Source organism: Scylla paramamosain, chromosome 38 (assembly GCF_035594125.1).
Source record: "Scylla paramamosain isolate STU-SP2022 chromosome 38, ASM3559412v1, whole genome shotgun sequence".
In the NCBI taxonomy this organism is placed as follows: Eukaryota; Metazoa; Arthropoda; class Malacostraca; order Decapoda; family Portunidae; genus Scylla; species Scylla paramamosain.
The window spans coordinates 14,256,235-14,280,482 of record NC_087188.1 but is presented as its reverse complement, the minus strand read 5'-3'; the positions used below and the strand labels follow the sequence as shown (position 1 = coordinate 14,280,482).

Here is a 24,248-nt window from a genome sequence, read left to right as displayed (position 1 = left end):
TCCTGAAGGTTTAGTGTATAAAAAACAGCACATTTTATACTGAGAAGTATATTTTTTGGGGTATACATTTATTTACCTTGTTTAAATTCTGTTAGTAAACAGTTACAAAACTTCACTAGGTATTTGTGAAACATGACTCTGAAGCATTCACCTGATGATAAAACAAATGGGAACAATCAGCCTAAATTAAATATCACCACAACACTCCATACTAAACTGTGAACATAATGCTACAACCCTATCTTAGCCTCAAAACATGCGCTTTCTCTGCTCTTGCTCCATGTAGAGGTGTGGGTTGTAGGTGACCTCTGGCTGTACCCCCAGTGTGTCTGTGAAGTCCAGCTCCAGGTCCCTGCCAGTGAGGGCCTGCAGGTGGGCATTGGATCGTGGCATGAACCCTAAGTGTCCAATCTGGTGACATCCAGCCTGAGGGAAAACACTTATTAGTTCAGTTTTATCATTTATACCAAGACTCGCCACCAAAATCTGAGGGCACAGGCTCCAGCACTAATGTGGCTGATTACTATGTTGGTTTGAATCCCAGCTTATTACTGTGTACGGGAACGACTGTCCACACTTAAATTTTCCAGTTAGCAATGATTGGGAATTTTAAAGGCAGTAGAGAAAGAACGAAGGGAATTTTAACAGTGGAGGAAAGAACTAGTCTCCCTACACCATATTCAACCATTACATCTAACGACACCTTAGTTCCACAACCAAAGAGCTACTCACAGCTGCTCTCTCATGCTTAAAATGGAGGGCAAAGCCAATCCCAAAGGCCCGGGTGGCAGAGTCTAGCCTGTGCTGCTCCTGACGCTGGCGGTAGGTCCTCTCAGACTCCTCCAGGGGGTGTGACGAGGTGGCTGTGGGGGCACGGCGCATCATGCCCATCTCTGACCCATAGTCCTTTTCTTGATGGCCAGACACCTCAAAGGGCTTGTTCAGTGGCAGAGTCTGGAAAAGAGGTAATGATTATATACGGAAAACTTTGAAACTATTGAGAAATCTATGTGTAGCCAACCAAGAAAACGACAACCTATATATATGTTTTTCCTCGGTGATTTTGTAGCTAATTTCTTAAGGCAAATTTATTGTTTTAAAGTAACAAAAGACAGGACGTAATGGTGAAAGGCCTTCACAAACCATACCTCTGTCAGTACATGACCTTTTAACTTGCTCTGTTTTTAAGACATTTACCCTTTCATTTTTGACAACCACTTTCATCTCTGGGGGACCGGCACCTCAGTGGGCCATTTCTTCTTATAATTTTGTTGACCTTGGCTGGTGCCCTTCTACATTAATAAAAGAATTATATATAGAGATTACAAATTTCTATAAACCTCATCCTTGAGATAACCAAACCTCACTTCACGACTTGGCTTTCGTTTCACCGTCTTGAATATCTGACTGAACTGGCATGAGAACTGGACATATTCTGAAAACTGCATCTTAGACTGTGTGAGGTGTCAAGGGATGTCATAAGTGGATGTTTAATTTATCAGAACAACGGATATGGACATTGGATATATCTCTAGGGTAGGACTTGATACTGAAAAGCTCTTTATGTAAGAGATAGTTACAAGGCAAGGAAGGATGAAGAGAGAGTGAGAGAGAAGAGAGGAGAATGTGGTGTGATGACAGGCAGCGATGCATCCGCCACTACCACACACCACAAAAACACCACACGCACCACATATCTACACCAACACCAGTACACAACTAACTCCCCATCACTCCACCAGTCCGCATGTCAAGTTTGAACGCTGAAATCACACTCAAAGTCTCACCATTGTCAGGAGATAGGAGTGATTTACCGGCCAACTTCTCTTGAGTCTTCCTCTATTCTGCCTCGTCAGTCTGGCCGCCCTGGCTTTCCTTCTTGTATCGGGGGTCACTAATACAGGGTTTATAAGCTCCAAATTACTTGTATTGGTGTATTTTTTTATTGTAATTAGTATACATGAATGTTTTTTTGTGTCTAGTTATCCGTAATTTTCCCAGTATCTTCAGCGAGCGAGGAAGCAAAATATCTGGCTTGCAAATCTGTGGTTTAAAAGCTTGAAATGACTTGTATTGATCTATTCTATATAGTAATTGTTATATATAAGTGTTTTTGTGTCTATTTCATGTTTGGTTATCCATTGTTTGCTTAGTTTTGTCAGTTTTCTCAGAATTTTCTGCGAGAAAAACTTCACGAGTGCTTTTTTTTTTTTTTTTTTTTTTTTACATTTCTCGTACTTACAAGCTTGAAACTACATATCTCCATCTATTCCATAACATGATTATTATATGTGAGTGTTTTGAGTTCAGTTATCTATAATTATGTTGTTTCTTAGCGAGGAAAACTCTAGTACATGAAGTCTTGTAGAGAGGTTTATCGGAATTTACTCTTGCGTTCTAATTTCGGGTTTACAAGCATTACATGAATTCTATTAATCCATTTTAAATAATAATTAATAAATATAAGTGTTTCATGTTTAATTATTTAAAGTTTCGCTAATTTCCTCAGCGAGGAAAAGTTTATATGAGAAAGTTTATTCTCTTTATGCAATACTGCTGCAATACTCTTGTCAATATGTACTTTTATAACAATACGACTATTATTACTTATTATCGTGTTAATATAACAGACGAGATAAGTCCATAATACCATCACACGTCCAATCATTTGGGAAAACTCGCAAAAAAGTACTTATTAACTTTATACAGAGCGAATATACAGCTTGAATATAAGGCATCCCATTATGTAACAACAGACGAATATTATAAAGCGAATTACCATCGTTATTAGAGAGAGAAGCACAAATCCCTACTGGACACAAGAGAGGGAGAGCTCACTCACCCACTCCCTCACTTAGGCGCCTCATACTCTCCCTGCCCTCCCTCCTCACACGTATTTCCTCCGCCTCCCACAGGTGTGATGGAGACAGGTACCCCCAGTGGGAGTATATTTGGCCAGGTGAGCACAAAGACAGGTACACGAGACTAGATATTCCGTGTTAGGTGTGGTCTGATTCCCTCACCTTATCTTCTGCTGTTTTGCCTTATTTCGAGGCTCCTCTTGGATATTTCTGGGTTTATCAATTGTGGTTTTGCACTAAATATCATTGTGTTTCTTTATTTAGGAGCTGAATGGGTTGTGTTCGATAATATTCGTGTTTTCATAATTCCATCATTTTCTTATCTTCTGCTATTTCATCTTATTTTGGGTTCTCTGTTGAGTATATCTGGGTTTATCAGGTGTGCTTTTGTTATATTTACCTGTGTGTTTGTACATTTAGAAGCTTTGTGGGTTATGTAAGGTAAATTTTGTTTTTTCAGTGATCTTTGGGTGTATCATATTTATGGCCAATGTGTGAAATTGCGTCATTTTTCGTGGGTTTATTTACTCTCTAGTGCAATTAGAATATTCATCTTTGTGTCGTGTCTATATACTCGTGTGTGGTTTTTACCCTAATGACCATATAAGGTGGTAGAGAAATTATAAGATCACCTTATCATAAATTTTCCTACAATTTCACAGTTTTTGCCTTTAGTTAGTGCCAGTTTCAATTGTCCCTGCCCTATGTGATGCAGAAAACCTTACCATTAACTTGTCTGTGTTTGGAATTTTCAGTGGAGAGGAAATTATTCAGTTATTCTTGTGTAACTATTCATGGACCATAGGTGATACATTTCACGACTAACCCCCAGTACTCAGAATTGTGTTTCCCTGTCAAGTTATCAATTCCTATGCTTTCCGTAACTCATTCAATGCTGGATAGATGTTTTTATGTGCCCATTAATGAAGTTTTAGACACTTCCTTACATGCTATGGTCTTAAATTGTTCAGTAACCTAGAAAAAGATAAAATTAACCCTTTACTTTTTTTTCTTTCTATAACGATGGAAATATTTTTTCAGTACAATGTTTGCAATGATAATAAAGGAAGATCAAAGCAGTGAATGGACAGCACACTGATATAGAACAATGTACAAATACTTAACCTTACGTGTTCCCTCAAAAATGGAGGTCATGTGAGATTTTATTTACAACTTATCCATATGGCCTAAAATTTTGTTGTCTCACCAATTAGTCAGTTCGTGTGCCTTCTTTAAGATTACTGGCAGATAAAACAATTAAATAGGGCTAGGTATGGATATTTAAGCTGAAGTGTTCCTTGTAAAATGGAGGTTATGTGAGTCTTTGCCTTTGATTCCCCCTTGTGACTCTGAATTTCATTGCCCCACTAAGTAATGAGTCTGTACACCTTCCTTAAGATTACCAATGAATAACACACTGTCTCATCACACATTTCTCTCTCTCACACTACCTCACCACGCCACCACAGACAACATTTCCTCTTATTCTTTGTCTTCCTCCCTCAGTCCCAGTTCACAGGGGAGGAGCAGTCAGTCATTCAGAATGTGCTGCAGCAGAGGCTTGGCCCGGGGTTCATCAGCCAGCGCACTGGCCCGGGAGGTCAGCGCCTGGCCTACATTGAGGGCTGGAAAGTTGTCATGCTGGCCAATGAGATATTTGGTTTCAATGGATGGAGCCACTCAGTCACCAGCCAGACTATTGGTAAGGATTCATCATGACTACTTGTGTGATTAGCATAGTCACTGTAAGAGCCTTTTTTTTTTTTTTTTATGTAAGAGGGACACTGGCAATGGATAATAAAATTTATATAAAAGGCTCAATGAGATGATGGAATAGACTTGTAAATATAAGATGTAACAAACAACAATTTCATCTGTGTATCTGTATACCAGGCTGGCAATCCCACACAAAATTGACCCAGACAAAGCACCACACACTCACACACACACAGTTCATACTCTTAGCCCAGTTGGCCCCTAATGATAATGATCTATCTGTTTATCTATATGCCAAGCCAGCAATCCCACATGGGGTGACCTAGACAAAGCACCACACACTCACACAGTCATTCACACTCTTACCCCTGTCAGTCCCTGGTGGAAACTAATAAGTACTGAGGATGACAATTTCATAACATTCATAAATGACAGACTTTGTGGACCACTACAATGGGCGTTACTATGTGGGTGTGAGCTCCAAGGTCCGGGTACAACTGAAGGACGGGGTGTACCATGAGGACATCGGCTACGGCGTCTCGGAAGGCATGAAGAGCAAGGCACTCTCCCTTGAGAAAGCACGCAAGGTTAGAATTTTTGGTTTTGTGTTTATGTGGATTAGAAGAAAGATAGAATTATGATTTTTAAAGGTAAATTAAAAACATAAAGGAAGCTGCAAGAAGCCATCTGGCCTACACATGCAGTTCTTGTACAACATACCTATCTATTTCCACCTATTATCCCCATCCATGAATTTGTCTAATCTGTTTAATAACCCAATTACTGATTTCATCCCATTCATTTACCACTCTATTTGAGGACCATTTCCTTGCTATCTACAATTACTACTCTGTGATGACACCAAAATCACGGAATGTCTAATGAAAACAAAAAGAAAAGTAACTGGGCATTTAATATAACATTACTCATGCAGGAGGCAGTGACAGATGGGCTGAAGAGAGCATTGAAGGGCTTTGGCAATGCTATGGGGAACTGCCTCAGTGATAAGGACTACATTCGGTACATCAGCAAGACTCCAGCCAGTGCACCGCCACCCATCTGCCCCTCTAGTCTGCTTGAGGCCAGCACCATCTCAGGTTTGGCTCAGCTGCGTCGGCGAGTCCTGAATGAAGGCAGGAGACAGGTGAGTGTGCATCCATTTATTATTTTGTTTTATTTTTATTTTTCTATGTAAGAGGGTGCACTGGTCAAGGGCAACAGATTGAAAAAAAAGGATCCATCAAGAGTACCAGTCCCTAAAGAGAGGTCAAAAAGGGTCATCCAATAGGGAAATAGGGAAAAGTTCTAATACATGACCAAGTTTACCTCTAATTTTCAACAGTGTAGGGAAAATATTTTATATATGGCAAAGTTAACCTCTAATATCCGGCTGTTTAGAGAAGAATTTTAATGTATGACTTTGTTAACCTGTAGTCTTTAATTATATCATTTTACCATTCATTTTCAGCTATTTAGAGAAGAGGTTTAATATTTGACCATGTTAACCTGTAACCTTTGATATTTGATCATCTTTACCTCTAAACTTCAGCCATATAGGGAAAACTTTTAATATATAACCACAGTAAACTCAAGTCTTCAGGCTTATAGCATGAAATCATTATCTACACATGTACTGATTTCAGAGTCTGCAAAAGAAACCTAATGGAGAAACCCACCCACAATATGAGGCACAGCAAGGCCCCAGCACAGCCAGCCGAGGCACATCCAGCACGAGCCAGCAGAGTGTAGTGACCAAGACAGCGGGTTTTAGTGCAGAGAAGAGAGATCCTGAAGCCTCCACCATCTCCATCACCAGCACCACCACTGCCTCCACTGCTTCCACCACCACCACCACCACTGCCATCACCACTGCTCGTAATACCAATGAGTCATTTCCAAACTCAAAACAGGGAAGTAACTCCACTAAACAAGAATTCCCCGTGGCAGGAAAGCCTAGTTTACCACTAGAGTCAGTCACCAGTTTACCATCAGGTCCCAAGACTCCTGCAGCAACTGTAAACACAAGCACAGCAAAGGAGTGTCTCACAGCAGAACCAGCACAGCCACCAGCACAGAACCCCTGCAAGCCCTCACTCCCACCGGTACAACAGAACATCAATTTGGACACAGACTTGTTTACTGGCAGTGAATTAGCATTGTTTGATATCCCAACAGAGACAACAACATTCAAAGCCCAAGGACAGGTAGATACATCCACTCCCCCTAATCCTCCTCCTCCTCCTCCTCCTCCTCCTCCTCCTGCACCTCTTCCTGCACCTCTTCCTTCTCCCTCATCTTCTTCATCTTCCCCTAGTGTCCTGTATCCTCAAGTCAGCATAAAGAATCAGGAGGAGAAGGAAATGTCAACGAATTCCTTTGTTGGATTCACTGCAGATATGATTAATGCATCACCCAGCAAGATTTTCAGTGCCTGCTTCAGAGACAACAAGCAGGAAAGGAAGCGGCGCCAGAGAGAGAAGCAGCAGGAGTTTAAAATGAGGATGAAGAACAAGAAGAGTGTGGCAGACTCAACACTCTTCTCAGGTTCCAGTGACATACTTGATGATGTCTCTTGGGGGGAGGAACTGGTGGCTGAGGGTGAGTGGTTGCCTTTGTTAAATTATGATGTACATTTGTGGCTTGGCTAATACATGTATTCTTTTCTGATATAATCTTTTATTCTTATTAACTTTGTGATGCTGTATATTATATAGGTATGAATAATGATTTATATTTTTGTGTCTTGTGATTGGTGTGCAAATTTTCCCTATTTTTGAAGTATTTATGAGCCTTGTGATGGAGTTGAGTGTGAAGGTATGAGTGATGTGTGATGGCTTGTGTTCTCTGACATGATGTGCTTGTGTTCTCTGACATGATGTGCTGTTTTTTCCCTATTTTAGGAGTATTTAGCTCTTTCCTTTGTTATCTAAACCCTCCACTTTACTTATTGTAGAAGAGAGATGGCAGTAATAATGATATGATTAGCAATTGCATGATTAGAATGATGCAAATGATTCTCAACAAACTTTACCCCTTTCAGATGATCCAAGCTTCTGGGCACAACTTATGACCCAGCAGCTTATAGAGGCCCAGGAGGAGGAGCAGCAGACTGAGTCCTTTGCCTTCTCCTTGGGCCTTGCTCCCTCACGCACTAAGGAGCGATACGAGAACCAGCAGTCCAGTATCGGCCAGGTGGGACGTGCCTCCTCCTCTGCAGCCTTCAGCCTGTCTGCTGCCAACCCCAGCAAGACAGTGTATGGAAAGCCAGCCATCTGTATGAGACAAAGCAATACTGTTCACAAGAATGGGTTTGGCTTGTCTTCCAACAGGAATCAAATTAATGGGAACTGTGCAAGGCCTTCCAGTTCGGTAGTGAGCAGCACACACAGCTACAGGCTCCAGCAGGATTCAGGTAACGCTATTGTGGGTGATTATGTGCAGGTGAAGGTGGAGAAGGATTATGATGAGAATGGTGGCAGCAACAGCAGCAGGGTCGGGTTTGGCGAGGGCGAGGACGGCTCCCTGTGGCGCTCTCCTCGCGTCAACAAAGGAAACACCAACAAGTATGAGGATTTTAAGGTTCCCATGTCTCGCAGCAATGGGTTCGTGGATGGCAGGAGGAGTCCACTCTTTCAGAACAAGAAGAGGAGACTAGATGGCAGTGTATAATTGATCAGTATTGTGGTTGACTCTTGCAGTACTGTTGCCTGTGTACGCTGCAACAATAGGAGGAGCGAATCCCAGGCTTTTCTGTGAATTCTCTGTGATCCTTGTTGTTGTGATGACCTGTCTGTACTCATGCCTGGTGATAAGTTTGCTACTAAGTTCAGTTTAGTTATGGGCAGTGTGCACATTGTCCTTCCTTAGATTGCATGCTAACCAACTTTTTTGCATCCATATTTTTTATAGATAGGTCACTCCTGGTGTTTGAGCTTTATATAATACTATACCATTGTCTGCTTAGTCAAAACTATTTATTCTTGGTTTATTAAATGCATTAGTTGTGTATACTATCTTAATTATTGTAGTGTTAGCTGTTACTATTACCTCTGTTCACGCTGACTGACGAACCTCTTATTACCATCATTCAGGTGAGAGAGAGAGAGTGAAAGAGAGAGGGGCTGTGAAATATGTGTGAGAAGGCATGCCATGTCTAGTCATAAGTAAGATGAATGAGTAGATGCTTGTCTTTTTATACCTTTGAATATCTCACTGGTGGAGTGTGAGGGGAGACAGGTGGATGGCATCTCTTAAGTATGATAGGAATTCAAGTGGAAATGTGAAAATTAACTGTGAAGATACCACAAGCAAAATTCCATGTATTGATTTGCACTGCATTTTGAATATCTGACATTTTGACACAGTGTTCCAACTATGATGATACAATTACGGGAGCTGGTGGATGCTTGGTGGAAAATATATATTGATTTCTTAGTATGTAATGTCTTTTTCCTCCCCTTCATTGCTGCTCTGCTCAGGTGTGCTAGAGGGACACAGCTTGGCTACACTGAGACAGAGGTGGGAGAATTCTGTAGAGACAAGACAATGAAAGCCAATCAGATATCCTCAGACTTTGTGGTGTGTTTGTGTTCATGAGTGTCTTGTCAGGTGATGGTCCTCTTGTGCGCCAGCCAAGGATTCTACATTCTATACCTGCTTTAGTGCCAGCTTATCCTACCTTTAGATCAATTTGTTTCTCTATGGTGCTCCAAAGCTTACCATGACAATGCCTATATATTTGCTACTTGTGAAAGGCAACCAAAAATTCTTAATACTAGACAAGGTGCGAGATTCTGAGATCTTAAGTTAACTTTAAGGAGGATTTTAACATGAGCAAAGATAAGGTCTCTGATATCATTGCTACATTTAGGATAGGTTAGACAAGTTAACATACAGCTTGTCCTAACTGACTATTAATAATAAAAAAAATGGGTTAGTGGATCTTCATGTGATATCCTATAAAAGAAGTTTATATTCATTGTACATATATATAGAAGCTCAAATTATGTAACTTTTACATAATTTTTCCAGCTATAAATGCCCTTCTAAGAGGCAGACACCTGATAGCCAAACTAATAGGTGGCTAGGTGGCAAGTAATAGACCAATAGTTCGCAATAAAAAAAAAAGTGACAATCCCTTTACTGTAATGCGTAAGTGTGTCATATGTCGAGAGAGAGAGAGAGAGAGAGAGAGGGAGAGAGAGAGAGAGATAAAACGGTGCACGAGATTTTGAACCACTTTTCTCATATGAAATGAGACGCTTAAGTGCTTATGAGTGTGTGTTAAGTTTAGTTCTCTTTGGCTCACGAGGAAAATCCAGTATTGAAGTGAAGGCGATATCACTTCTCTGCTTTTTGTCCGAGACCACCAGATTTCCTCCTCTTCCTTTGCTGTATCTTCAATACATACTAAAAAAATCAAAAGATGATATTTTCCCAATGCTTTAATCCTAAGTAGAAGCTTTTCAATGCCAGTAGAACATATTTTCAGGACAATTTATAGTGTAAGTCCCTGTATGGGGGTGCGCAGTGAGAGAGAGAGGGAGAGGGGGGTGAGTGACGTCAGGGAGCGGCGCCAATCAGCAGAGGCGTCCATCCTGAGCACCGCCAGGACTCTTCCGGCGACCACTGCATTACCCGCGTGTGTCCTGCCCCAGTGTAATTCCTCAGTAACCCAGTAATCCCAGTGCACCCCAGGCCATGGCGGAAACACGTGAGTAACCCCGGGAATGTGCAGGGAAGGAAGAGTAAGGGAAAATTGTGAGAGTATGGGGATAGTCCAGCGACCTCCCTCAGGCTTCGGGTGGCCATTTTGTCCGTTTGTTTGGTCTTATTTTATCAAGCTGGCTGCTGTCTCTGTGTTACATGTTAGGCGTGGGGGAGCGTGTGGGCGTGGAGGTTTGATGGGCAGCACGTGGGCGGGGATAGGAAGGGGAGGTAGGGGTACGCCTTGGGTGGGGAGCGGGGACTGGGGAGGACAGGGATGACCGGCGTGGTTTGGGCTGGGGAGTGAGGGGGAAGGGGAAGCCGTACTGGTGTGTCTGGTATTTGGTATTTCCTGGGGCGACGTGGGTGGTGTATGGGCGTGGATAGTGGTGTGGTGTGGCGTGCTGCAGGGTACAGGTGTTGTTTCCTTCACCCGCGAGATACTGGGGTTAGTGAAATCAAAATCTGGGGTGTGTGAAAATTATGTACAAATTCCGGCGTGGTGTGACCGGCCCACTCGGTCACTCGGGGAGTATTGGGGTCCCGGGCTGGCTTTGCCTTCGGCTTGCCGGTATGAGTTGCCAGTTATGCATTTCTGTTGCAATGTGACCACGTGAGGCACTCGTGGAGCACTGGGGTCCCGGGCTGACTGGGCCCTCGGCCTGCATATCTGGTAATTAATACCGCCAGGCCTCGGGGCCCAGCCAGTGCATAGCTGCATAAGCTGGTGGCCTCTCCCGCCCAGCGTGGCATTATCCTCGCTCGCGCATAACGTGGTAATACTACAACAAATGCATAATTGACAACTACCGACAGGCTGCAGACCTAGCCAGACCGGGACCCCAATTCTCCACTAGTGCCCACCAGGCCCCTGCTCTATGATCGTTGCGTCTTGAGTTACCAGTGCAGAATCACTCAACTTTTATGAAACTTCTTGTTCATTGTGTAATTTAACATGCCATTATTTGCCATATCATCACTCAGGAAGTAAATGAGAATTATTATATTATCTGGCATCAGGATGGTACAGTCAAAATGTGCACATTATTTGGTGGTCATGGATTCATCGTGTACCATTTATCATTTTCAAGCTGTACTGAGGCTGTAGACTTTTCACTGTTGTCCCATTACTGCCGTTGTAAGCAAGGGTTTGGGTGGCTGAGTCATCCAACAGGCCCTGCTGGCATAGTGATAGGTATTACATTCATGAAGTGCAGGTCATGAAATTAGGTGATATTAAGAGCATCTAACAGTAATGAGATATCGACCTCTAGTGTTATTTTGATATAGATCATGTCTTTCTTCATAAAGAGTGTATGTGGGGCTTGAATTTCATACAGGGTTTAAACCAGAGTTCACATTCCTGGATCTAGATAAATCCAGGCACAAGAAATGCACAAACTTGGATTTATTATCTAAAGAACAGTGGCAGGATTGACAGCCATGAGTCGTACCTGCTGCTGTGTGGGGATGCTTAGCACGATAAGGCAGTTTTGTCTAGGCGCATTTGCTCTTTAAACTACAGTGATTAGTGAAGTAGATATGTGAAGCTAATTAGGAGAAATTGCATTGAGTTATCAGCTGATGTTCTGATTGCCTGGTTGTATTGTGAATAAGGTCATTCATTGATGTCATATTATAGTGAATGTAGTGTTAAGAGTAAGATTAAGGCCAGCACCCATAACATTGATGACCATGAGTGCAGTTTGATTTAATTTGTAATGCTCTTCCTCCCTGCCCAACCATGTGTCTTTTGCTCATGAAGGGAGAAACAATTTTGAGTGCTGCTGATATTGTCATTTCCTTAAGCATTACCTTGGTCAAATAATATGTCGTAGTGAGACCGTGTGGTTGGGGAGGGAGCCCAATAGTAACAGCTGCTAGCCAGTAAGTTTTTGAGTCGTAAATGTTTTGCATGCCAAAAACCCTCAAAACTTCCATCCCTTGAAACCTAATTGCTCTAAGTTGCATTTTGCTCAGCTTGCCGGTGGCCATCCTTGTAATAGAGTTTCTTCTGTGGTGACTGCTTAACTTGAGCTTGGAAGTACACAATGAGACTGACTCTGAAGGCAGTGGGCTTCTCAGACAAAAGAGTGACCCATTTCAGTCCGTCCATTTGACAGCCATGGTAAATACTATTGTAAGTAGAGAAGTGGCCGTCTCTCAGCAAAGGTCTTCAGAGATTTTGCTCCATTGTGTACTGTCTCCTGTTGCCTGAAGAAACTCTATTGGATATCTGGAACTCTGACTTAACACAGACATGATGCACTCTCTACTCACTCCTTGAGCCAAACTGACCCAGACAGACGTGAAAACTTACCAAGACCTCAGCCTTGCCAGTGTGCCCAACTTGGCATGTGAACTTGACTGTAGTGGGACATTTCTCTATTTTTAAGTTCTTTTTATTGATGTTTACTTGAAGAATCTCCATCCCTGAGTGTAACTAAACCTTGTTTGTGAAGATTTTGTACAGCTGTGTTGTATTTCTTGAATGTCATGGCTACACTTTATTGCTTGATAGGTTAGTTATCTGTGAACCTGAGCCACAGTCACTCTCCTTCATACATACGCTAGGCTACAAATTCTCACTTTACAGGTCAATGTATTGGACTCAGATATTCAGGATTGCTTGAATGCCTCTAAACTTCATAGTATTTCTCCACCAACTTAGCTAACCCCCTTGCAGAGTACAATTATAGTGGCGGGTATGCCAGCGGGGGCAGTAGTGGTGGTGGGGGAAGCAGCGCTGGCACGGGAAGCTATGGAGGCTATAGCAACACCTCCAGTGCTGCTCCTCCCCCAGCCTCCTCCTACTCCCAGCCCCAGTATGGCGGCTACTCGGCACCACCGCCCCAGGGGTACTCCCAGAGCCAAGCCCCCTACGCTGCCCCGCCCACATATGGAGCCCCGCCCCCCCAGGGTAAGTGTGAAGGCACATTTGAGTGAATCTGTAGTCGGTAGTGGTCCTGCCCCAGTATGCTAGGCACCGGTGTCTTGTGTACGGTGAGCCGTGTGAGTCATAGTGTGTGTGGCACCTTTGTGTTGTGTTGAGTATGTTGCTGTGATGTGACATGGTGGTGGTGTAGAGTGACTGAGGTTGAGGTCCTACTACAACAGGTGGGCCAGGCAGCTCATACAGTGGCTATGGGATGCAGCAGCAGAGTCAGCCTCCAGTGCAGCCTCCAGCGGCAAGCAGTGGGGGCTACAACAGCTATGGTGGCCAGTCTCAGGGCTATGAGCAGAACAGTAGCTACCAGTCTGGCAACTATGGCCAGCCCCCTTCCAATACTTACGGGGGCCAGCATGCCAGTAGCTATGGCAACCAGCCCAGTGCTAACTATTCAAACGTCCAGCCTCAAGGGAACTATGGTGGCCCTCCCCCACCTCAAGGAAGCTATGGTGGTCCTCCCTCAGGGGGAAATTATGGGGGGCCACAGGGCCCTAACTATGGGGCACCCCCTCCCTCGAATGGAAGTTATGGTGGGCAAAGTGGTGGATTTAACAGTAAGTGAGCATTCTTGTGTGTTGTCTTGCATTTTACTTTTCAGGGATTTGGCACTGACTAGACTGTACCTGACTGACCTTGTAGGGACCTAATGGATGATGATGATGATGATGATGCCCCTTCACTCCCCTCATTTGCCAGACTTCCACTGGCCCACTGTGGGGCACATGGAACATTTGAAGTGGTAGCCTTGAACACAAAATTTAAGAAATGGCTGTTCTCTTCCCTTTCCATTGTTACCAGTCACATGTTTCATGTCTGCCTTGTGAGGCTCTACTTCATTAGAGTTGATGATGCACTGTTCACATTTGGAGAAATGTATTGACTAATAAACTTAATGTAAATACAGCACTGAGTCCCCTGCTGGTGTAGTGCTGGTGCTTGTCCAGGACTGTGTGTCAGTCACTTTGGTGTGGAGAGGTGTAGTGAGAGACTGAAGCAAGCGGTTGTTGTACCCTCAGGATGTGGCCCAGCATTTCTGTGTACTAATGCAGACTGCTGAACTTTTCAAGGTGCTCTAGGCATGGCTCCTCCCCCCCAGTCTGCCCCTCCAGGCTATGGTGGCATGCAGGGGCCTCCAGAGAACCGGCTCTCAACCCCCACTCATAGGTAAGTGTGACCACCACTCGCAAGGCTGCTTAGAGGGTCTTGTTGATAGACTATAATTCACTTTTATAGTCTCGCTAATAGAGATCAGTTCATCTGAGGCTTTCAAATGATGGTTGCACTATTATTACCAGAGGATGAATTCTGGAGTACTATTTTGAGCATAGTACATGTTTTTGGTATGGTACTGACTGTCTCAAGTTCAAATGGTCCTGAAGAGTTTGGATTTTTTTGGTCACTGAGGAATGCTTCATTTTATTTGTACATATGGTAAACAATTGATTTGAGTAGTATAAGGATGCTGCTGCTGCAAATATTTAACTTATTTTTAAGTTTTTCTGACAGGTTTATCCCTTTGTAAGAATGGAAACAGAGGAGAGATGAAGAGTTGTTATATACCTATGTATTGTGTTATATGCTTGATAAAGGTGCCCAGTCAAAGTAGAAGAATTGGGAAAAAAAAGTGTCAAGATTAAAAAAAAAAAAAAAGCCATTTTGAGTGGAGTTGAGTGTCCATGAATGGTAATAATGTGGATCATCATAGTGTGTTGCCATAATTAGTTCCACACTCACACTCCCACTGGGTGTTGGTGGTGCAAGTGCCTGCCACAAAGTAATGAGAGATGTGTCAGTGTGTTCAAGGAAAAAAGTAGGCAGGGTATTCCTTTTGCTGGCTGTAAGATAAAGTGTCAAGTGAGAAAAGTTTGCCAGTTGGGGCTCTTGCCTTGAAGCGTAAGTGTGGACAGTGTTGGTGGTGACGCAGAAACACGTGTGGTCTATGGTGTTGTATCGGCGTGATGAGGCCGGGCACAGGGTAGCAGGAAGATGCCTCAGTAAAGCTGTGCGCGGGACACCAACAACCTTCCCTTGATGTCAACTCGCCTGTAAATCAAGCTGACTCTCTTGACTTTCAGCTCCCCAAGATTTTTTACTGCCAGGTGACAGTCGGCCCTTCATGTGATTTTTAATACACATGAGAAATCATTACTTCTTTCCAGCTACCAGTTTAACAAGATTTCAAGTTGCATGAATGTATTAACCATGGATGCATTGGAATGCTTGTTACTCTGGTCTCTTAAGCCACTATCATTGACGAGACATTGACTGTTTGACTGTCTGACTGCTTGACAACTTGACAGCTTCGTGCCAACAGAGCAGCTGATGTCAAAGTGTCTTCTTACAGGCGGGATCAAGGGAGAGGTTATTACAAAGGTAACAGCATCTCAAGGTGCTTGTGATTTTTCATCAGTTTTGCTCAAGCAGGCTCCTGTGGGGGGAGACCTCACCCATGGACGAGTCCTGTGGGATCCTGCGGTCTCCCCTCAAAGGAACACTGTGGCCTCAAGGTGATGTCTGCTCATTTACTCCTTTCTTGCACAATTAATAATTAAAAAAGAAATTAATTGGGATTCACTTGAGGCCATGGTATGGCCTGTGTGTATGTGCATATCCTCAATTACATGGAAACTCTTTTCTACAAATATATTAAATTTATTCTTTTTATCATGTATAAATCATGGCTCCTGCATTACACAGGAAGTGGTGAAGAATTTTAGTCGACATTTTTTAGAAGAAAGCACAATTTATCTTTCAATTGAGGATAAGCATTTATGTTACTAGGCTTCAACTGTAAAATTAGTTTGTGGTTGCACAGGCACTTAAGAGAATAGTGTGGCCCATCTGAATGAGGTGCCATGTCAACCACAGGTGTAGGGATTACCAATCAGGAGAGCGCAAGTGGCTTACCTCAAGGTAGTGTTGGTGATGTCCAGTTATGTTGGGGTCTGCTGGGAGCAAACGATGAGTCTTAAGCATCATTTTAAGGTATAAGGTGACTACACTTGGGTTTTTAATGATGCAATACAAGCCAAGTATTTTGTTTTTTGAAATGTTGATGAATGTATGATGCTCCACATGAAACGCTTCTTGAGTAACGTGAGAACCGATTGCTAGGGAGTCATCCGAAGGTTCTGGTTCGCTGTAACGATGAGTAGCACCTTGGTATGCAGAAATGTAAATGCAGGTCCTGTACTGTTTCCTCGGTAATTACACATCATAGGTTGCATGCTCATGGTGTAAAGCAGAAAATGACATGTTTTGGTATGGTATGTCATAGGTACAACAGCCCCAATATTGCTGTGGGTGTGCAAACAGAGAGTTGTACATGGTATACAAAGACGTTGTTTGGTATGCAGTAGTGTGATACGTTCCCTGGGTTTCTTGCCTTCCTGAGATGCCTGCAGTAGGCCGGCACTGGTAACATAACACAAGGTAGTCATGGGATGGACGTGTGATCGGTCGAGTCAAGAGGGTGGTAACGGGCACGTGGTTACTCTTGGTGGTACTGTTTCTGTGGTGCTAACAGTAACGTGTTATTCAGTGTTGGTGTTTCACAAAGTGCGTGCGTTCCCCAGCCTGGGTCAGCTGTTGCTGGGAATGGAGTGTAGGCGAGGCCTAGGTGGGCATTGGCTCCTGAATGTGATCATGTAGCTTGAATGTGATCATGTAGAGCTGAGAACCAGATCTGCTTAGTCAGAGTGTGCCGTCTGTTGTAGAATAACTATGATGAATTTTTAGTCACCCATTGGCACTTTTTAACAGTTCAGTTTAAGCAAAACCTATCCCTATACATTAGAAGTATCTTGTTCATTTTTGCCAAGTAAAAAAAGCCCGAGGTATGATGCAGTACGTCGACAAGTAACAGACAAGTGATTCATATTGGTATACCTTGTGGAGCTTCATTTGGCCAGCATGAACAAGTCTCAGCTGAAGGGAGGGTATGGGAGACCAAGCTAACAGAGTGTTGTGTGTTGGTGTGCAGAGGACAGTGGTGGGAGCTACAGTGGTCGCTCCTACGACGGGAACAGTCGCGGAGGCAGCTCCGGCGACCGCTTCAGGGGTGAATCCGCTGACCTGGTCATGCAGGAGGACACAATCTTTGTTTCTGGCATGCCCACCAATGCTACCGAGGACGACGTCAAGGAACACTTTGGCTCCATTGGGGTGATCAAGGTGAGTATTCATCTTGTCTGAATTCTAAAAGCTAAGAGAAATAGACAAACTTCAGTGTATTGCTTTGAGAAGGAGACTTGTTCATATTGTTGTTCTGTCAAAGATAATAAGTGTATGAAAACCAAGAGTAAACTAAATTTAGGACAGCTTTTGCCAGGGGTAAGTCACTCGAGGTGCAAGTGTAAAATTGTGGTCTTATCCAATGTGATCCATTTTTGTTACAGGTGGACAAAAGAACACAGCGCCCCAAGATCTGGATGTACAAAGACAAAGCCACCGGCCGCATGAAGGGAGAGTGCACCGTGACCTTTGATGATCCCTACACTGCTAAGTCTGCCATTGACTGGTTTGATGACAAGCTCTTCATGGGACGCACTGTCAAGGTAAAGAAAGCTTCTACCAACACTTCTGAAATGACTTCTTGGAATATGGTCCATTACTTTGTCAAATTTTAGTCAGAGTGAATGGGTTTCTTTGTCTTTCATGCAAATTTTGTTTCAGTTAGCAATCAAACACTGAAATATTCATCTACACACACGAAAGCACATGTTAATGTACTGATTACCTGTGGCAGTTATTTTGATTAAGCTTTAATATTCCTAAGTAATGAATATTTGACATTATAACATCCAAAATGCCAATACATTCATGCTTGGCTAACTACTTTTATCACCAGAAAATTAACAGTGAGAAAAGAAAGTATGAAGTAATAGACAGGCAGAGGCAGGAACCAGTAGACAGTCCTCTGACCAACATGTGTGTACCCTCAGGTTCAGCTGGCAGAGAGGCCAAAGAGCAATTATGAGCGTGGCCGCGGCGGCTATGGCGGCGGCGACGAGCGTGGTGGTGGCCGAGGCAGAGGTGGAGGAGACAGAGGATTTGACAGGCGTGGTGGTGGTGGTGGACCCCCAGGTCGTGGTGGTGACCGTGATGGGCGTGACGGGCCGCCGAGTGGTGGGCGAGGTGGGTACTGACTGGAGGGTCTCACTCTGTCTTCCCCTTAATCTTCCCTCAACTGGTTCTCTCCGGGCTATTTTAATTCTTTTTTACTACATGACCAAACTCATTTTTTTTTTATTTTATCACTTCCATATTACATTATTTCTGCCATGTATTTTGTAATTTGCTTTGATGTTTAGTGTTTGCTTTGAATCACTTAACCTAATCATTGCCCTTTGCTTTGTTCTCCAGGACGTGCTGGTGACTGGCGGTGTCCTGTTCCCAACTGTGGCAACAACAACTTTGCCTGGCGTTACAGCTGCAACCGCTGTAACGAACCGAAGCCTGCCAGCCTTGATGACGGTAAGGCAGACACACACACACACACACATCATATAGAACATAATATGACATGATGGTCAGGTAAACATAGTAGAGATCCTGCTGAAGCCTCATGCATACTGAATAGAACAGATTGTGACAGTTTTAGTATTGCCAATGCGAAAGCTACTAGTTCTCATATCAGTGGTATGTTATAATACTGATTTGGTGTCTTTTTTTTTTTTTTTTTTTTTTTCCAGACAGCAACGGTGGAGGTGGTGGTGGTTTCCGCGGAGGCTTCCGTGGCCGAGGGGACCGTGGGGGCTTCAGGGGACGTGGTGGGGACCGTGGGGGTCGAGGGGGCATGAGGGGCCGAGGAGGATATGGTGACCGAGATGGTGATCGTGATGGAGGTGGCCCAATGAAGGGGTGAGTCCTGTTCTCTTGTTCCTCTTTCATATCTGAATGCCCTCTAATCAACGCTGCCTGTGATCCTGTTGTATTTTTTTTTTTTATTAATTTATTCATTTTCTTTTGAAAGTAAGGGGCACTGGCCAATGCCAACAAAAAAGGAAAAAATGCCCACTGTTTATAATGATTGGATGTGTTATCATGTGTAGTTATTCCCTCATGCACATTTATGTATTTTGGCTAAGCTGTTGTGTAAAGAGTTACTGAATGGGTTGTTTGGATTTTGTGTTTTCCTCTGCCATATTTAACTTTATTTGTTTTGCCTTGCAGTGACCGTGGCCCAGGAAGGTCAAGGCCCTACTAAGACACCCGAGCAGAGGTGCACACGTGTTGAGTTATATTTTACCGTCTAGGTTAGGACTATTTGCATACAGACAGAAAAAAAAAAAGTTTCTTTGTATTATCCAGTGTTGCTGCCCTTTGAGGTCGAGTGAAAGGCCTCGCCCTCTGGATGTGTTACAGTGTTCTTGTGAGTGTGGTAACGCTGGGCACTAACTAGTTTTACAACATTTGTTACCCAAGATACGGTGTCCCAAATCCGTACCACTTGTCCATCCGTGACTAAGGCATTGCTACAAAATTTCCCTAAACTTTAATCGTAAGACGTTATCATTGCCCATTATGCTACTTTAGAATGTACAAAACTGTGCAATTGCCCTCCACGGCATCACGTAGTGGCATTCTGGGAGACAGGGGCACTGCACCTGTGGGGGGGTTCTTATTCTCGTATTCTGTACCATTAAATCTTGTACATTTAAGTCTGCCTTTTATTATTGTCAGGGGAAGGTACGTAGTGGGGTAACTTTCTGAAGTGCTGACTTTTGATTAAATGTAAGGTAAGGGGCGGGAGGGGGGAATCTGAGGTGACTTTGTGGTATCCTGGAGAATAAGATACGTGTAGAATATTGCATTTTATTACCCTCGTATATTGGGAAGGTGTACTGCAGACTATCATGGCTTACTGAGCATTCTTGCTTTAACATCCGCAACTTTTACTCTATCAGATTTCTCGTATAACATCTATTATGTAATAGTTTGCATGATGCTTGAATCTTTCTCTCTCTCTCTCTCTCTCTCTCTCTCTCTCTCTCTCTCTCTCTCTCTCTCTCTCTCTCTCTCTCTCTCTCTCTCTCTCTCTCTCTCTCTCTCTCCCGCCCCCCCAGTGATGTACTGAAGAATTAAGAAAGGCAATATTAACCATGTGCCCCTTAAAACTAACGCATGATTAACTGGTGCAGGTAAGCACCGCATGAGGAACCTGTGTGAGCATCATGAAGCTTCTTGTGTAACAAACTTGGCCTTTATTTCCCAACACCTTAATGCACAGTGGATACTGAGATGAAATGAAGTTTCAAATGCTGATTGTGATAGTGCACGATTCTCAAAGTGAGCAATGGAAGCCCCTCAAAAAAAAAAAAAAAAAAAAAAATAGGGGTTAAGGAGAAACACTGAGAACCCAGCTAATCATCTCTGGCCTTCAAAAATATCGTGGTGAGAGAGCAAAGCGTTTCTGGATACAGGCCCGTCATATTTAAAAGCTAGACCGGTTTTGCTTCCGCTCTTCTGTGACGGGTTTGCGTACGTAGTGTGGCTTCTCTTCAGACTGCCACATTTCACAATGTCAGATTTTGCATCTCCACGTTTACAAGAGCTAAGCAACCACCTCCATAATCTCTCGCATTTCCAATCAAGTAAAACCAACTGCATGGTTAGGTACGGAGAAATTCAACGCTCTCTGAATACCTACAACGCATTTACAATCCCCCACGTTTCCAAACTTCAGGAAAAAGCAAGATTATATGGTTACGTAGAGAAATTCAACGCGCTCTGAGTACCAATAAGAAAAAAGTAAGGATGACAATGCACGGTTGATGTAAGGAGAAATTCAACGTGCGCTGAATACCAATAACACTCATAAACCTACACACACTACCAAACATCAAGAAAAAACAAATAAGCGTGTGCATTTTTAGATAAGAACTTTATACACACATCACAATCCTTGCCGCAATCCTACACACATTCCACCAGAAAAACTCAAGACGGTTGCACGGTTACGACAAATTCAACGCGGACTAATGAACTGGCAACGCGAGGCAGGTTAGGTTTAGGTCAGCGCCAGGCAACACCAGCCCACACCCCCCAGGACACCCTTTAGCTGTTCTCATTCCCAGTCCCCAGTATCTCTTCAGCATGCTGTGGATATGGGTGTGCTGCCTTGCGCTGGCGGCGGCCTTCCCTGAGGAGCCCGCCAGCACGCCAGGTATGTGGGAATGTGGTTTTTGAGGTGTTTGTTGAAAAGTTTCTGTCGCTTGCTGTTCAGAATGAGATTGAGGTGTTTTGTGGGATCTGTTTTTCTTGTATATCTTCATTCTCTTGTATTTTTGTGACCCGGTATGTGTGTTGTGCCGAAGTGTATAGTTTAGCTAGTATGCGTTTCAAAAATGTGCATTGTATTATAACTAATTGCGTTTAGTTTAGCATAGTTTAGTTTGGTATTCTTAAACATTTCTTTCGTCAGACGGTTTTTCAAAGGTCACAGTAGTCAAATTCTTTTCTCTTAATGATGCAGGACACTGGTTAACCTATCCATGGAATTATGAAGACTTTCTTGATGTTAATAGCTTCCATTAGAACCTGTTAAAAGTTCACAAGACGTGGAAACTTTCAGAGGATGAACTAAGTCTTACCTACATTACGAAGGTGTGCTTTGTAGGAAAACTGTCTTTAGTTAACCTACGAATGTCTTGCAATTCTTGTATCTCAACAATTTTTTTTTCTTTTTTTTATGGAAGTAACCGTAACTTACTAATTTCCAGACGTATATATTTCTGGGCACAATATGATGCCTTTTCAAATCGTGATCTATACAGTGAAGGAATCAGCAATGAAATTAATGAACTGAATCTTAATCCAACCTAGTCTTCAGATGAAAACGCTAATGTTATATCAGTGTTATCCCAAATATCTACTTTTGCTTAATGAGAGGAAGCAAAATGATTCTCTGTAGTAACCCAGTATAGTTTCTTGTATAGATAGACTACTTGGCTGTGAGAAAGTGAGAAGCGGAAGAGAGCAATTTGACTTACTGAGACAATAATATGTGCGTCATGTTACCATTCTTGTATTAGCGAAAATTACCTTACGGAGCGAGAAGGAAGTGTAAGAGCGAAACATTCTTTAGACTTGCAGTATTAGGCACCGCATTCTCAAACTTTTTAGCGGCCTGTGTGGACTTTATTTAATATGATCTAATGGAAGTTAATGAGGGTTTTCAAGTGTTTCTATGACTCAGGATATGTGTCAGGTTACCATCTCTATCCACAAAAAGTACGGTGCTACAGTGCGATAAATAAATGCACCAGTGTGAATGATACCTAAACGTTTCTTGAACTGTGCAATAAACGTTTTGGTGTCTCAATTTCAACTACTTTTAACAGAGTGGGTGTTTTCATGAGTGTTTCCATGATTCTAGTGATGCTTTAACTAAAATCATGCATCAATGGGAAGATATGCTAACTAAAACCCGATTAATAAATATCTTTGGCCTTTGAAAACCGTCGTGATGGGAGAGGAAAGCGTGTAAGAATAAGGGCTAAGTAAACCTATATCATTTTAACACAGGGATTAAATGTAATTCTACCGAGAGACGAGAGTAACTAAGCTGATTCTCTACAGCATCACTTGAATTATTGATCTAATAGCGACTAGCCTCTTTTTTTTTTTTTTTTTTTTTTTTTTTTAGTTATTAGGCTGCAAGGACAGGCTCTAACACACACACACACACACACACACACACACACACACATATTGGTTTTGTTACTTCTCCATTTTATTCCTATTATTCATATTTTTCCCTATTATTGTTCTTGCTGTTTTCACTACTCCTCTTTTCTCTCTTTTATATAATCTAGTTTCTTTTTTTTTTTTGCACTTTCACTTAACTTTCTTTTCCTTTTATACTTTCTTGCGTCTCTCTCTCTCTCTCTCTCTCTCTCTCTCTCTCTCTCTCTCTCTCTCTCTCTCTCTCTCTCTCTCTCTCTCTCTCTCTCTCTCTCTCTCTCTCTCTCTCTCTCTCTGCTTACGTTTAACACACTCACACCTGACAAGCAAGAGGGCAAACATGAAAGAAGATATATTTTTCTACTCCTTGGTTAGGTGAACTTTTGAGCGTGTGGGCACATTGATTACAAAAGTCTCACTGGAACATTACTTCGCTTCTGCAGTAGTAGTAGTAGTAGTAGTAGTAGTGGTAATAGTAGTAGTAGCAGATTTTCTTGTCTGTAGCCGTAACATCCTTGACTCCTTGTATGTTCAGAGGGTGGAGAGTCGATGGAGGAGCTGGAGGCCAAGGCGAGGATCTTCCTGGAGGAGATAAACGCGCAGGGGTCGGTGGAGTGCACGCAGGCGACCATGGCCAACTGGAAATACGCCTCAGACATCACCGAAAACCACAGGAAGGAAAAGGTGAGTTCAGGTGTGAAAGTTGTGACAGTATCAATTAAAATGCTTTCCTTCTTCGCCCACACACCTGCGCACACCCACATGCACACAGTAACGGGGAAAATAACTCCCCTTATCCTTTGTTCCTTTAAGTAACACATGGAAGTGTCGTGACAGAGGAAGATTAAAGTGCTTTTCTTCCTCGCCCACCCACCCATCCACTCATCCACCCACCCACACACACACACACACACACACATGCACACGTTATGATAAGTTTAGAAACGCTTCCATCTTTATTTAACATTCCTTACTCATAAAACTTGGATGTTGAAATTTTATCTTTGTTTTTACAGCCACGTATAAATATTAAATCGATTTTATATCTGGGAATGATTCGTGGGAAGATTCCGCGTTTAGTGTTAAGTTATTGTTCATGGCAGTGAAAAGGTCGCAGTTGTTTTTGATCGGCATACTCTCATACACTGACACGTATGAAGTGAGTAGAGTTATATACGAGTCAGGTTCAGACTATATGAAGCTCTTAAACAGGTCATGGATGTAAGGATGTTTTTTTTCTTCTTTCTTCTTCGTATGCGTGCACCTCAAGACAATTATTGGTGTACAGGCGTCGTCACACTAATACCTTTGCTGTCATATTCATTCAC

At 42.9% G+C, this 24,248-nt stretch overlaps 4 protein-coding genes across 6 annotated transcripts in view; 3 read left to right on the top strand and 1 right to left on the bottom strand.

Moving 5' to 3' along the window:
• Nucleotides 1-32: 32 nt before the first annotated feature.
• Nucleotides 33-1,943, bottom strand: LOC135091860 (uncharacterized). Its single transcript, XM_063989895.1, has 3 exons — nucleotides 1,788-1,943; nucleotides 733-954; nucleotides 33-426 (listed from the first exon to the last, which is right to left on the bottom strand). Exons 1-3 carry the CDS (start codon nucleotides 1,788-1,790, stop codon nucleotides 250-252), a joined length of 402 nt encoding a protein of 133 aa, XP_063845965.1. The 5' UTR covers nucleotides 1,791-1,943; the 3' UTR covers nucleotides 33-249.
• An 818-nt stretch (nucleotides 1,944-2,761) lies between these two features.
• Nucleotides 2,762-9,014, top strand: LOC135091854 (FYN-binding protein 1-like). The gene is made up of 6 exons (XM_063989884.1): nucleotides 2,762-2,959; nucleotides 4,368-4,563; nucleotides 5,013-5,164; nucleotides 5,512-5,721; nucleotides 6,221-7,175; nucleotides 7,618-9,014. The coding sequence occupies exons 1-6, from the start codon at nucleotides 2,921-2,923 to the stop codon at nucleotides 8,244-8,246; spliced, it is 2,181 nt and encodes a 726-aa protein (XP_063845954.1). The 5' UTR covers nucleotides 2,762-2,920; the 3' UTR covers nucleotides 8,247-9,014.
• A 1,114-nt stretch (nucleotides 9,015-10,128) lies between these two features.
• On the top strand, nucleotides 10,129-20,040 carry LOC135091856 (RNA-binding protein cabeza-like). Of its 2 annotated transcripts, XM_063989887.1 has the most exons (11): nucleotides 10,129-10,290; nucleotides 12,970-13,203; nucleotides 13,401-13,787; nucleotides 14,301-14,397; nucleotides 15,578-15,606; nucleotides 17,216-17,406; nucleotides 17,631-17,789; nucleotides 18,177-18,369; nucleotides 18,598-18,708; nucleotides 18,927-19,095; nucleotides 19,408-20,040. In XM_063989887.1, exons 1-11 carry the CDS (start codon nucleotides 10,278-10,280, stop codon nucleotides 19,439-19,441), a joined length of 1,617 nt encoding a protein of 538 aa, XP_063845957.1. In that variant the 5' UTR covers nucleotides 10,129-10,277; the 3' UTR covers nucleotides 19,442-20,040. The 2 variants fall into 2 exon arrangements, with proteins under 2 accessions (XP_063845957.1, XP_063845958.1); XM_063989888.1 differs by lacking the exons at nucleotides 14,301-14,397; nucleotides 15,578-15,606.
• A 1,121-nt stretch (nucleotides 20,041-21,161) lies between these two features.
• Nucleotides 21,162-24,248, top strand: part of LOC135091855 (angiotensin-converting enzyme-like) — a 21,923-nt gene continuing 18,836 nt past the window's right edge. For both annotated transcript variants that reach the window (XM_063989885.1, XM_063989886.1), the window contains exons 1-2: nucleotides 21,162-21,400; nucleotides 23,456-23,604. In XM_063989885.1, coding sequence (XP_063845955.1) covers nucleotides 21,331-21,400; nucleotides 23,456-23,604 — 219 coding nt within the window. In that variant the 5' untranslated portion in view covers nucleotides 21,162-21,330. The remainder of the gene's footprint in view (nucleotides 21,401-23,455; nucleotides 23,605-24,248) is intronic.

Excerpts from the sequence above, each read along its gene's own strand:
- LOC135091860 (XM_063989895.1), bottom strand. Across the intron at positions 427-732 it reads TTAAGCATGAGAGAGCAGCT|GCTGGATGTCACCAGATTGG; the intron begins GTGAGTAGCTCT and ends GTTTTCCCTCAG.
- LOC135091854 (XM_063989884.1), top strand. The coding sequence starts at position 2,921 with ATGGAGACAGGTACCCCCAGTGGGAGTATATTTGGCCAG. Across the intron at positions 5,722-6,220 it reads TGAATGAAGGCAGGAGACAG|AGTCTGCAAAAGAAACCTAA; the intron begins GTGAGTGTGCAT and ends TACTGATTTCAG. Across the intron at positions 7,176-7,617 it reads GGAGGAACTGGTGGCTGAGG|ATGATCCAAGCTTCTGGGCA; the intron begins GTGAGTGGTTGC and ends TACCCCTTTCAG.
- LOC135091856 (XM_063989887.1), top strand. Across the intron at positions 13,788-14,300 it reads GCAAAGTGGTGGATTTAACA|GTGCTCTAGGCATGGCTCCT; the intron begins GTAAGTGAGCAT and ends GAACTTTTCAAG. Across the intron at positions 17,407-17,630 it reads GCTCCATTGGGGTGATCAAG|GTGGACAAAAGAACACAGCG; the intron begins GTGAGTATTCAT and ends TTTTTGTTACAG.